Genomic DNA, 14,111 nt, shown 5'->3' with positions numbered 1-14,111 from the left:
ACCATGATATGGAAAAGTTTGGGAAGACTAGTTTAAGCCAGACCTGTCTTGAGCATCATTCAAGAGCCGAATAAAAGTACAACGAGGGGTAGGAGGATAACGGAATCTCTTTAAATTGCGGATATGGAAAAAAGAACTAACATCCAGAGTACAGGTTATAACACAACGTTTTAGAAAACCACTGTTTTCTAATATATATATATATATATATATATATATATATATATTTTTTTTTTTTTTTTCTTTCTCTATCTGTACTCTCTCTTATGCCCCACTTAGGAAATCTTAAGGTATATTCCAGCACCACTCAAAGAGGTGGGTGACCCCCAAATATAAATGTTAGCTCAGTGGCTCTGGCAACAAGAGCAGAATCCTGATTCTCTGTGCTTATGCTAAATGTATGCAAGACAAGTCTGAAATAAATTCTGTTTGTTAAGAAAGTACTTAAGGGTCAATGGAAAATCTTCAACGAATCGAAGCTTAGAGCCCAAATGACTTGGTTCACAGGAGCTGAGCTGGGACTAGTACCCAGATCTCCCAGCTGCCAACAACTTCTCTTTCCTGGACACCTCCAGGGAGCTCCTGCTAATTGCTTCCTTGAATCTAAAACCATAAAATGATATCCACATACTTCCTGCTCTTGAGGGAACTGAATTGCTGGTTAATCTGCAACTAGCAAATCACTGTTTAAGGAGCCAGAATCTACCTTCATGCCACTAATCAATCTTCACTTTGTGATATTTAAACACAAGTTCCTTTATTAGTTAGTCACTCTTTGTTTATATTTGTGAAATAAAAAGGTGACCATGTTCTTGCACAGCAGGAAATACCCTCAAAAATGAATTATCAAGTGCTTCTTTATATTTTTTTAAAAATTTCAAATGTTTGTTTATCTTTGAGAGAAAGAGCGGGAGAGCATGCAAGCAGGGGGAGGGGCAGAGAGGGAGACACAGAATCAGAAGCAGGCTCCAGGCTCTGAGCTGTCAGCACAGAGCTTGATACGGGGCTTGAACTTACAAACAGTGAAATATGACCTGAGCGGAAGTCAGACACTTAACCGACTGAACCACCCAGGTGCCCCTCAAGTGCTTCTTTAAATGGTTACTTTGGGGGAACACATTATGACATATACCAAAATCTATGCAAAAAAGTCATGTTTGTACTCTCTAAGAATGAAGATACCACCACACCCCTCTAGTAGAATTTGCTTCCTTGTACTGAGAAAACAGTACAGACTTGCTTCCTGTCTGTACAGAAAGGAGGCAATATAGCATTAAGATACAATATAGCATTACAAAAACAAAAGACAGAAAATATATTTGCATAAGTTCTTGTATATGCAGAGAGCGGCTCTACTTTAAATGACCAAATGCCTAGACTCCTAGGAGAAGCATTAAGATCTAACTTCTGTACCCATATTGGCTAAAGTTGTACTGTGAAAACAAGCAAACAAACAAAACCTTTGAACTCTTCAAATATCTTACAGTTACAAAAAGAAAAACCTGAAAGTTCCTTCTTCAGAAAAAAAGTGACCAGTTTTTTTATTCTTCGGTATTACAGTTTGTACCTTGGGTTACCCTGAAACCCAAGAACACAAGCTCTGTTGTCACCAGCATTGACATCTGAGTTGGTTCTTCATTTGTTTCGTGCTACAGAATGCCAATTCTGCAAGAACAGGTGTCATTTCTTGAATGCCAAGCAGAGGTTAAGGCAGAAACAGCCCTTACACAAAATTATAAAAACGCTATACCTAAAACAAGTTCATAATTAACACAAGGATCTGAATTTAAATCCTGACATCCATATTTCAGAGTCCTTGGAAAAGGAGGCTTCATGTCCCTAACTGAAATTAATAAAATTTGAACCTGCATCTGGAACATATCAGTAAAAGATAGCAATTCCCACCTTTTATAGATCTATGTCTTACCTGTAAATGTGAAGAAGAAAAAAAATAAAGAAGAAGAAAAGTTGTTTTCCAACCTCCCTCAGGATTCTTCAAATTTATATCGTGATCACCTGTCTTACTACAGAAACATACACAAGCCTTCCTTCCCATTCTTCATACATTTACTCCCACACTTCCATTCTTCAGGTCAAAAACTGACAGAAATTAGACAATTCGAATGTTCAGACACATCTAACACATGTCTGTGATGCATGCAGCCATCTAAAGAATGAATATTTGTGAGTTTACTCTGTGCCAGATGTGGGTTTCACAAAGAAAACATGAGCAATCCTCAAGGGACTCAGGCTTCAACAGCAGCTGCCAATGATACATCCTGACCTGTATTCAAAAGCAATTCAAACTCAAAGAACAGTACCGTGTAGGGGAAAAGACCACCGGATGAAGCATAACCTCTTTACTGATCGTCTAGACTGAAGTATCCCAGCTGATTTCCCTGCTATCAAAGCCTTCCTCTCTTTAATCTGTCCTGCATTCAACTGCCAGATTCATTTCTAGAATTCCAACTTCAAGGAGTCTCTCTCCTGCTCAAGAAGCTTCAAACACTCAATACTTATCACATCTAGTTCAAACTCTTCTTCAACTTAAAGTTTTCCATAGGTTAGCTCCACTTACTTGTTCAACTTTATGGCATGCCCAATATGGCTCCCTTCTGCCCGTCCCTTTCGAAGGGGCGTAATCGCAAACCTAATTCCACTACCTATACCAACTCCTCAGGGAACCTTCATTCTAAGCAGTCTTAAAAACTGTGTCCTCTAGTGTCGGTACAGATCCATTGGTTTTCCAAACAGCTCTTCGGAACTCGCCACTAGGCTTCTTAACAAATGGCAGGTATGTCCCGAGATACTTTTCCCATTATCACCCCCAACCAGATGTTCATCTTTTCGGCCACCCCCGGGGTGAAGTCACAGGGAGTCGCTTACAGTTTGGGCATGAGAGTCCCAACACCGCACCTTGTTAAGAGAGGGAGAGAGGGTCTAGGGCGGTTGCAAAGTAGGGAGGGGAAAAAAAAATGAAGGAAGCAGCAAAGGGAAAGGAAGGTGCGTGCTCTGTACTGTATTTTCAGTCTTTGGAAGGAGCAGGGAGAGCATAGGGGGAGAGGAGACTCCAAAACAAACAAACAAAAAATGAATTCTTGAAGAGTAACATAAGAAACTCAAGGTATTCCCTAAGGAGGAAATACGGGCTGGGGCCCCTGGGTAACGGCGGGGCTCCCCATCATCCCCGGGAGAGAAGGACAGGTTACAACCTGAAACAAAGAGGAGGTGAGGGGTGGAGAGGCTACAGAGATCCGGGCATCTCCGAAGGTCGAACGGCAAGGAAATGAGAGGTGACACGACGCGTCCCTCAGGGGACTCGCCGGACACCAGGGATGTGGTTGCCAAGAGGGACGAGGTAAGCGCCCAAGAAGGCTCTGGGGCGAGCGTTTATGGGGCATCGCTTCCACGGGGCGCGGGGGCGGGGAGGTGTTTGTGAGTGGGATCTTCTCGCAAAGGGAGAAACGGTTCCCACTGCAATGCTCTCCGAGAACAGAAACCCCAGAGTCGTGAAAACGTTAAAGCGTTGATGAACCGGCATTTCCCAGCCCGAGCCTGGCTTCCCAACACACTCACCGAGTCTCCTCCAAACGCCACCGCTCCAGCTGCAGCTACCGGCCGGCGCAGCCGCACTCTGCGCGCACCGCCCCACGTGACTCGGCCGAGAGCCCGCCTCATGCCCACGTGATCCCGAGAGCCCGCCCATCCCCTCCTCCCCCAAGCCCCTCTTTCGCACGTGGTCTTGGCTCGCCCCTCCCTTTTTGACAAGATGGCGGCGCCCAGCTGTAATGCTCTGGGCCTTTGGGTGAGGGGTTCCGGGCAGTGTTTAGGGAGTCGTTTCATTCTCGCCTGCCAGCCATTTTGTTCCTCCGCTGCTGCGTCTGGGACTCTGAATGCCCAGAAGTTAGCGGAGAAACTCCGATCCCAGAAACAGGAACAAAAGACGAAGACGCAACCGGTGAGTTCGAAAGGACCACAACTCCCAAGAGGCAGTGCGTTAATTGGATTCCTGGGCTGGGAGTGAGGTAGGAGGGTCCTCTGACAGCTGTTAAGCAAATGTGGAGGACATGTGGGAGAATGGGGAGAAAGGGAAAGGGAAGAGGTCTGTGTCTTCCTGCGGGGTGTGTCTTTGGCTTCTGCCGGCCTCGCTCCTGAGCACTGCGATGGGACAAGTTAAGACAGACGCGCACCGCTGCTCTCAAATTATTCGGGGAAGGCGCGAGTCCAATGCAGAGATAGTCATTCCCAACCTAGATTCTCACCCAGGCTTATTGAAGATCTTCACCAGGCTTTTCCTGTCGCTCCTTCTCTCCCCGTAGGTGCCCACAAACCCTGTTCAGCGGAGAGTGCAGGAACTCGTGCGGTTCACACAGCAGCTGCAGCGAGTCCACCCCAACGTGCTTGCCAAGGCACTGAGCCGAGGGATTGTGCACCAAGACAAGGATCTCGTGGTCATCAATAAACCCTACGGTCTCCCCGTGCATGGTAAGGACCACGTGGGAAGGAGAGGGGTGCTGCTGGTTCTGTTTTCGCTACACCTATAGACAATTCGGACACATTACTTGTGGGGCTTCTTGAAGCCTTGCATTCAAAATAATTAAGCTTTGGGGGAGCACTCTGTAAGACACTACATATATATATATATAGTCCTGTATGAGGTACTACTGAGGATACTGGGATATATAGGTCAGTCCCTGCATTCCAAACATTTGGCAGTCAACAGTGATATATGGAATGTGCTGTGTGTAGACCTCCACAGGGATTTTTATAGAGAGATACTAAGGCTGTGTGGTTCTTGTCTTCATGTTGTTTTCCATCAAAACTGAGAAAAAAGAAATGACATAAGAAAAAAACGGGACTTAATATATTAAGGTTCCCTTCACTTCCCCTTTCGATAGTGACACCACTATATTTTAGTCTTTGTTAACAATTTTCCCACTTTCACTAATTTTCATAAATACTGTTTGTATTTTCAGCCTGTAAATCTCTTATGGGTAATGTATTCTGATAGTTTATTACCTCTGTAAGTAGGAGTATTTCAATATAGTGGCTCTGAATTTGCTTCAGTTGTCTTTTTTTTTTTTAAATTTTTTTTTTCAACGTTTTTTATTTATTTTTGGGACAGAGAGAGACAGAGCATGAACGGGGGAGGGGCAGAGAGAGAGGGAGACACAGAATCGGAAACAGGCTCCAGGCTCCGAGCCATCAGCCCAGAGCCTGACGCGGGGCTCGAACTCACAGACCGCGAGATCGTGACCTGGCTGAAGTCGGACGCTTAACCGACTGCGCCACCCAGGCGCCCCCAGTTGTCTTTTTTTTAACCAGGTTGATTTAATGCACAATTTTGTCACATGATCCAGACAATAATTTCATCATTTAAGTCCAGATCAAGAAAAGCATTCTATCTTCATTGAACAAAGATCAGAAAATCTCAATCCAGGAGCCCAAAACTGCAGCATAAATCAGTCACCTACCTCAAGCCCTGAGTGGAGACAGAATAGCCTTAGACAAATCAGATCTTTTACTATGCATGGCAAGGATCAAATAGGTATCACCTAAACATGCAGAAACTCCAATCACAGAAACCAGTATGAAAACCAATAAGAAAATGGAGCTCCAGCCAAAGCAGAAATTAAACTGCTCTGTAGACGGGCCTCCACTACTAAAAACATACTCAGGACCCACGCACCCACAAAGACATATATAAACCTGTGTAGAAGATAACTTTCTTTAAAGATGTCGTAGAAATTACAAAATATAGAAGATACTCATGTTGTTATAAAATTCAGGTGCCAAAAAATACATAATAAATTATGCATTCATAATATATTAAAAAGGAATTAAAAACCATATGAGGTGTGTGTGTGTCAGAGTATGCCTAACAAAACCCCAAGATGCCTAGAACTCGATGGACAATGAAATGTTTTTGAATAACTGTTGAATGTAGTTGTCTGAGACAGTTGGAGTGTGACCAATGGAGAGTGATAGGAAAAAAATGCACTTGGGAAAGGGATTTGCTGGAGGAAAAAGCATAGTTGAACTAGAAGAATGCTTTTTGGGGAGGTGTAGATAAAAGCATACAGAACGAATTAAGTCAGACATTGCCATGTGTTTTGCGTGTTTTCTTTTTCACTCTTGATCCTTCTCATTCCCCATTAGATAATTATTATACAGATATTTGCATTTTATAGATGAGAAAACTGCACCTTAGAAAGACTAAATAATCTGTTCAAGCTCAACGGCTACTTAGGCATAGAATAGTTCCGAGAAATGTCTCACGTAAAGTCCCATCTTCTTTACGGGAAGATGTGATGCCTGTGATACCCCAGAAGAGCTTCACAGTCTTGTATGTATCACTTGAGTTTACTTGGCAGAGTCTCAAGCCTTTGTTTATATAGTGAAATATCTGACTTCCTCATTTTGATTGCTGATTTTATTGCGAGTATTCAAGTAGGTTAATAAGTATATATATGTCTGAGGAGAAAGCCACATGCTCTGGGACATTGCTTCTCAAAGTTTAATACGAGTGTGAGTCACGTGGACATCTTGTTAAAATGCAGATTTTGATTTAATAGTCTGAGTTGGAGGCCTGAGATTCCTTCCCAGCAAGCTCCCTGGGCATCCTGATGTTGCTAGTTCCTGGCCCACATTTCAGTAATAAGGCTCTAGAAAGCACTGACTCTTTTCCCAAGCAGAGTTCTTTGGTGGGATCTTTTACTGGCCCCTAAAACCTCTGATTCTCCCCTTCTTAGGTGGCCCTGGGGTCCAGCTCTGCATCAGCGATGTATTGCCTATCCTGGCAAAAATGCTTCGTGGCCACAAGGCAGAGCCATTGCATCTGTGCCACCGGCTGGACAAGGAAACCACAGGTGTAATGGTGTTGGCATGGGAGAAGGAAATGGCACATCAAGTTCAAGAGTTGTTTAGAACCCGTCAGGTGGTAAAGAAGTACTGGTATGAAGCCCATCACTGGTGGTAGAGTTGGTATCAATGAGGGCATCCTTTTATCTCTTTGTCCATTCGTACGGAAGGACCTCCTGTTAGGAGAAGGCACTGTGCTAGGACCTGTGGGCATATGAGGAGTGTAGGAAACAGACTAAGTGCTTAGCCTATTGGAGTCTGATAGAATAGTGGTTCCTAATTACGGTTGTACATAAAAATTACTGATAATTACACAAGTAACACATGATTTCGTTCCTGTGGTGAAATAATCAAAGATCAAGCAAAAAAAAACTCCTGGAGAATCCACCCACTCTGTCATTCTAGTCCCTTCCCTTGGGATAGTTTGGTTTTTATTCCCCTGGTCCTCCCTCGATGCGTTTACGTACATGTCTAGTATATACAGTGTGATTGTGTGTGTGTATTACATTGTACAGTGTCCACTGTACTTTTATTATTTTTTTTAATGTTTATTTATCTTTGAGAAAGAGAAAGAACAGAGCACGGGCAGTGTTCTCACGAATCATGAGATCATGACCTGAGCTGAAGTTGGACGCTTAACCAACTGAGCCACCCAGGCATCTCTGCACTTTACTTTTCTCACTTAACTGTCTTGGAGATCTTTCCATGTTAGTACATTTAAGTTTACCTCCATTTTTTTTTTTTAAGTTTATTCACTTATTATTTTGGAGAGAGAAAGGGAGAGAGAGAGAGAGCAAGAGAGAGAGAGCATGTGTGCACAAGTGGGGGGAAGGGCAGAGAGAGAGAGGGGGACACAGGATCTGAAGCCGGCTCCAGGCTTTGAGCTGTCAGCACAGAGCCCGATGTGGGGCTTGAACTCACCAACCGCAAGATCATGGCCTGAGCTGAACTCAGACACTTAGCTGACTGAGCCACCCAGGAGCCACACCTCCATTTTTTTTAATAGGGGAAAGATACATGAACAAAACTATAACCTACTCCTGTCCCCCATCTGCTGAATTGTCTTCCAGAGGCAACCAGTATTCTACTATCTTGTGTAAACTTCCAGAGTCATACCGGGCATGTATAAATGAATTATTATATGGCAATATATTTTGCACTGCTTTGGATCCTGCTTTTTTTCACTTGGGAAATATATCTGGGAGAGCATTTTGTGTGTGCTTTTAGTTCATTTGTATTTTTTTTAAAGTTATTTTAAATTTATTTTGAGAGAGAGTGCACAAGCAGGGGAGGGGCAGAGAGAGGGAGGGAGGGAGGATCCGAAGCAGACTCTGAGCTATCAGCAGGGAGCATGACGGGGGCTCACACCCACGATCCATGAGATCGTGACCTGAGCCGAGATCAAGAGTTTGAAGCTTAACCGACTGAGCCACCCAGATACCCCTGTGTGTACATTCTGAGCTCTATAGTATTCTGTTGTATGGCTATATCATAATTTCCTTATTAATGGATGTTTGGTTAACTTCCCATTTTTCTGAGCCAATTGCAAAGAATATGTGAGTATATTTTTAAGACAGATTCCTAAAGATGGAATTGCTAGGTCGAAACATTTAATATTCGAATGTTACTACTCTTAGGTGGGCCAGGTTTTCCTCCCAATAGAGTAGTGAGTACCCACCTTCCCTTATAGCTGACCAACTCATTTTTCAAAGGTTTGCCACTCTGATGAGTTAAAAAAAAAAAGTTTTCTGTTTCCCGTGTACCAGCAATCTTATGCCTGCATGTGTATTGGCTTCTCATGTTTATTGAGTTTCCTTTTCTGTGAACAAACTGTTTATTTCTTTTGCCCAGTTTCTGTTGGATTGTTTATTATTTTCTATTTGATTCATGGGTATTCTTTTTATCTTTCGGATATTAGTTCTTTTGGTGTTACAGATTTCGCAGCTACTTTGTAGTGTTGGAAGCCTTCAAAAAATCTCTGCTGAGGCCCACCCACAGAAGCTCTACAAGTGACTCTGATGAGGAATCAAACGTAAGAACTGCTGTACGAAGAGATTAGAGATAATGGAGGAAGTTTAGCAGAGTAGCTCAGAGCTCAGCAAGATCTGTGTTCACCTGTCAGCTGTGCCATTTAACAGTGGGAGTCCTTAGGCAGGTTATGAAACTTCTCTAAGCTTTGTCTGTATATGAAAAATGAGAATAATGGAGTTGAGGAGAGAATTAAGTGAGACAATGCATGTAAAGCGTTTTGACCCAGTATGTAACTCATAGTAAAAGCTGAAAGGCAGAAAATTGAGGCTATTCTCATGCATATAAGTAATCCAGATGTTAAATCTATCAAAAAGTGTTATGCTATTTGTGAAAATTGTTTATGAGAGTTTAGAATCACTAACCATTCTGAGGGTCGGGCTTCATGGAGGAATTGAAATCAGTTAATTGTGTCTTGATGAATGAATAGGATTTGAAAGACAAGATGGAGAAACGTGTTATAGATTGTACGAATGGTAGGCACAAAAGGGTAGAACATGCGGTCTAGTCTGGAGTGGGGAATGGTGACAGATAATGCTGGAAAGTTGACTGGAACACAGTTAATGCTGACTTTAAATATTAAATACCAAGTGCAGGAAGTAGGAGTTAGAATTAGAACATAGTAGGCAACCAACTAGTATTTGCTGATTTAACTGATAGCGACTTGTTACAGTTACTTGTTTGAATCTTCTAACTAAATTTCGAATTCCTTGAAAGCAGGGATTTTTGTCTTGCTCTTCTATACAGAACTAGTACCTACCTAAATCAGTGCCTCTTTACATTCACTGAATGTGGAGTGAGCGAACATTAGTAATGTTAGGTCCTTAGGAAGAGTGAGCTAGCAGTTAAAACTCAGTCTAAGTGTGATAAACTATGTCAGAGAACAGCCCAAACTGCTACCAACCCAATGTGAGGAGTCCAGGGTGTGAAATGTATGAGGGGCAGTCAGTGATAGGCCACCAAGTGCCCAGGAGGATTCCTTTGTGATTTACCTGAAAGATGCGTAAGCAAAGGGACAGATTAGAGAGTCTTCTACCCGTAATGAAAGGAGACCTCCAACAAACGTGATCTGGAATGGTTATCTCGTGGTGGTAGTTGCCTCTGTGACCTTGAGCACGGAGCACAGTTCCCCCGGTTTTGTGTATCTGGCAAATCCGGCAGGAGCGGATCTGTGAATTCGTTTACTTGTTCATCCGCTTCACGTGCAGCCAGAACTTAGCCATCTTTTAAAAACCAAGATACATGGGGGCTCTGGGTGGCTCACTCGGTTGAGCGGCTGACTCTTGATTTCGGCTCAGGTCATGATCTCATGGTTTGTGAGTTCAAGCCCCGCATCGGGCTCTGCACTGACAGTGTGGAGCCTGCTCGGGATTCTCTCTTTCCCTCTCTCTCTACCCTCCCCCGTTCTCTCTCTCTTTAAAAACAAATAAATAAGCTGTAAATGGTAAACAAACAACAACAAAAAAAACCCCAAACAACTGGGATACCTGGGGAGCCTGGGCGGCTCAGTAGGTTAAGCATCCGATTCTTGATTTCAGATCAGGTCGTACGTGATCTTACAGTTTGTGAGTTTGCACTGTGCTGACAGTGCAGACTCTGCTTGGGATTCTCTCTCTCTGCCCCTCCCCTACTCTTTCTTTCTTTCTTCTTTCTTTCTTTCTTTCTGTCTCTCAAAATAAATAAATAAACTTAAAGATAATAAGAAAAACCAGGATACGAAACCATATTACCCCAGTTTTGTTTTAAACTATAAATATTCATTTTTAAAGGCTAGAATGAAAGAGCATGCTACTATGATAAATTTTCTATTGTTTTCTCCCAAATATTCTGTAATTAGTAGATATTAGTAATTAGTATATATGTAATATTACTTTGGTAGAAAAACGGATGTGTTTGTATCAAGCTCTCAGGCTAAGTGCTATGACGAGAGGTCATTTGGGATGGTCCCGTCTTAAGAACTGACCACAGAAGGTCCAGTGCTAATGCCTCTAGCCAAATCCGAGGAGTTTCCCCCTCACCTTGTGGCTTAAGTGAGGGTCTGTGTGTCACTCCCAGGGCCATCGCTGTGCGTGTCCCGGTGCCCTCAGCGGGAGTTGTGGATATCCCCATCGTTGAGAAGGAGGTGCAAGGCCCGCAGCAGCACTACAAGGTGGGTGAGCTGTGGCCCAGAGGGATGGGTTTTCTGCTCTTCCTTTGAGACATATCTTGATTTTTTTGGTTTCAGATGACGCTGTCCCCAGGCTACCGCATGGACAATGGGAAGATGGTGAGAGCACGAACGAGCCGCAACGCGCATGTAGCTGTGACTCAATACCAGGTGCTAAGCAGCACTCTGTCCTCCGCCCTCTTAGAGCTCCAGCCAATTACCGGTGAGGGGCCACTGTTGTGCAGTGGGATCGGTGGGACAGCGAAACCCCAGGGCCGCTCAGCTCTGTCCGGGGCCTTGTGCTGGACTCTGCCCTTCTTCTGAACAGCTGGTATTGTGGGAGGGCTGGGATTGTAGCTGGCATGTTTAAGAGTGTGCTTCTGGTGCTAATCTGAGGCTGGGAGCTCCAATGGGGATGATTGTTGTTTAAAAAAAAAGGAAAGAAAGAAAGAAAAAACACTAGGTAGCAGAGGGATATAATTAGTTCGGTTACATTTATTTAAAAATTTGCAAAAATGGTTTCTCAAAAAATTAAGCATAGAATTACCATTCGGCAATTCTCATGGGTATAAACCCAAAAGAATTGAAAGCGAGTATTCGAGAAGATACATGCACACCAGTGTTCATAGCAGCATTGTTTGCAGTAGCCACAAGGTGAAGTCAACCCAGATGTCCATGGACAAGGTGAATGGATAAACCAAATCTGGTCTATACATACGATGCAATATTATCCAGCCTTGACGAGGAAGGAAATTCTGACACGTGTTACAGCATAGATGAACTTTGTGCTAAGTGAAAGATGCCAAACACGGGAGGACAAATATTGTATGGTGCCATGTATGAGATCCCTAGAGTACTCAGATTCAAAGACCAAGTAGAATAGTGGTTACCAGGGGCTGGGGAAACGGGGGCAGGAATGGGGAGCTATTGTTTAATTGGTTCAGAGTTTCAGTGTGGGAGGAGGAAGAAGTTCTGGAGAGGGATGGCGGTGATGGCTGCACAACCAGTGAATGTGCTCAGTGCCACAGAACCGCACACTTAAAAATGGCTAAACTGATACATTTTTTGTTCTGTATATTTTGCTACAGTGAGAAAATGTGGAAAGCAATACTATTTAGCATTATGTAATAAAGCTAAAAAAAAAAAAAAAGCCCAGGTTATATGTGGTGGAAGGGGAACCGTGGAGGGTGGAGAGGGGAATTTAGAGGCTCAACGGTATGTATAATGTTTGCTCCCTGGTAGCTTACAGTTTGTTGTTGTTCTTTATACTTCATTGTAGGTGTGGCTTTGCCGGTTTTACTGTGCTTTGATTTAACATGGTTGGAAGTGGTGGTATGGTTTCTGTCGCTCCTCAAGTTTTCTCTCTCTTTTTTTTTTAAAGGCATAAAACATCAGCTTCGAGTTCACCTGTCTTTTGGATTGGATTGCCCAATCCTTGGTGATCACAAGTACTCAGACTGGAATAAGCTGGCCCCCCAGGTGATACTGGTTTGACCCAAGGTGCAACAGATAAGGGGGAGAACTTAATGCTTTCCCCTTGTTAAGCCCTGAAGTGAGTCACCACAAGGCTGTGTAAGTTCCCGAGCTTATAGAGAAACAGCCACTGTTCTTATGGAGCTGCACCATCTGTTAGCAAAACCTTTGTGCTTTATTCCTTAGTCTCAGATTTTGTTAGGAGGTCGGGGGCAGGGGGAGCAGACTTTCTGAAGGCTCTGAGCAGCCTTTCACGCTGTTGCTGAAGAGCTTTTTTATCTCTCGATGTTACAGCCTGTTCTCTAGGAAGACCAGAGCGTTGGCTGATACGAGCTTCTCTGGTGTGGTTTTTCTCTTACCTGGATTCTGAACCTTCCTGGCAATGTCCCTGACGGGCTGTCCACCACTGTGTCTTCCAGGGGAGTTAGTGTTGGTTCCTTTAGGTGGAAGGCCTCTGGCCCTGCGTGCTGCTCAAGGATGAGCCATTGGCCTGGCTCTCAAGAAGCTCTTTTGTCTTTGTACAGAAGCTGTCTGTCGGTACCCTGAAGAAGCTGGGGCTGAAACAGGCGAAGGCCCGCCACATCCCCCTTCACCTGCATGCCCGCCAGCTGGTCCTGCCAGCCCTGGGGTCCAGGAAGGAGGAACTCAACTTGGTCTGCAAGCCTCCTCGCTACTTTCTGTGCTCCCTGAGACGTCTGGACTTACGGATGCCAAGTCAGGATCAAAGTGGGGACGATGAAGCTGGACGTCTGAGAGCACAGTGAAGACCCTTGGGCAGTTTGGCCCCTGAATTCTTCACTGTTTAGTGGACCCTGCTAGCTTCTCGTCGGAGACAGACTCCAGAAGGGTCAGGTGCTATAAGTGGAAGAAACCCAGCTGCTTCTGGGCTTTTACCGGACACTGAATATTTACCAATGCTCTGGCCATTCTCTGGAAGAGCTTGCGGGAAGTCTCCCTGCCAAGATAGAAGAGAGCCCAGGACCGGGCCGATTGGGTCAGTGATCGGAAAAGGAGAACTACGGCACGGAATCTGTGCTCAGACACTGGTTACGTCCAACAATAAAGTTCTTGATCTATCGGGAAGGTTCCTGTGTTTGGAAAGAGCATATAATGGTTCTCTAACTGATAGATTCAGAAGCAGTGAGTTACTGTCCTCATGGACAAATGGAGCAGAACCTTTCTGCTCCATTTGCTTAGTCTTGCATTTTGTAGGCCCGTGTCCTAGAATGCAGGGCGCTCTGCTGCTGGAGCCCAGGAGCCTTGCTGCAGGAGTGACTGGAGCCTGCGAAGGGGTGTTGGATAAGCAAGAAAAGCAGATGTAAATGGCAGGCGAGGTGTGAGGCCCCGGTGGGGAGCACACGCACCATCCAGAGAGGGCAAGTGTTAGCTCCAGCTGGGTGTTGCAATGTGGAAACAGATTTTCTAATTTTTTCCCAAGAAACCCGATACACTTGACCCTTGAACAGCATTGAGGGGTTTGGGGGCACCGGCCTCCCCCCTGCTCCGCTGCACAGTAAAAAATTCACACATAACTTTTGATTCCCCAAAAACTTTACTGATAGCCTACAGTGGACCAGAAGCCTCACTGGTAACAGTGGATTAA

At 44.3% G+C, this 14,111-nt stretch overlaps 2 protein-coding genes across 3 annotated transcripts in view; one reads left to right on the top strand and one right to left on the bottom strand.

Annotated features, from left to right (window-relative positions):
• Positions 1 to 3,661, bottom strand: part of FAM118B (family with sequence similarity 118 member B) — a 48,169-nt gene extending 44,508 nt beyond the window's left edge. For both annotated transcript variants that reach the window (XM_007082708.3, XM_007082710.3), the window contains exon 1: positions 3,577 to 3,661. The gene's annotated coding sequence lies outside the window, so the exon portion shown is untranslated. The remainder of the gene's footprint in view (positions 1 to 3,576) is intronic.
• Positions 3,662 to 3,755: 94 nt separating this feature from the next.
• Positions 3,756 to 13,585, top strand: RPUSD4 (RNA pseudouridine synthase D4). The gene is made up of 7 exons (XM_007082711.2): positions 3,756 to 3,958; positions 4,320 to 4,485; positions 6,753 to 6,954; positions 10,945 to 11,038; positions 11,114 to 11,258; positions 12,417 to 12,514; positions 13,033 to 13,585. The coding sequence occupies exons 1-7, from the start codon at positions 3,770 to 3,772 to the stop codon at positions 13,270 to 13,272; spliced, it is 1,134 nt and encodes a 377-aa protein (XP_007082773.1). The 5' UTR covers positions 3,756 to 3,769; the 3' UTR covers positions 13,273 to 13,585.
• The last annotated feature ends 526 nt before the right edge of the window (positions 13,586 to 14,111 follow it).

This window comes from Panthera tigris, chromosome D1 (genome assembly GCF_018350195.1).
Source record: "Panthera tigris isolate Pti1 chromosome D1, P.tigris_Pti1_mat1.1, whole genome shotgun sequence".
Classification (NCBI taxonomy): Eukaryota; Metazoa; Chordata; class Mammalia; order Carnivora; family Felidae; genus Panthera; species Panthera tigris.
The sequence above is the reverse complement of the archived record's forward strand: the minus strand, read 5'-3'. Positions and strand labels throughout refer to the sequence as shown.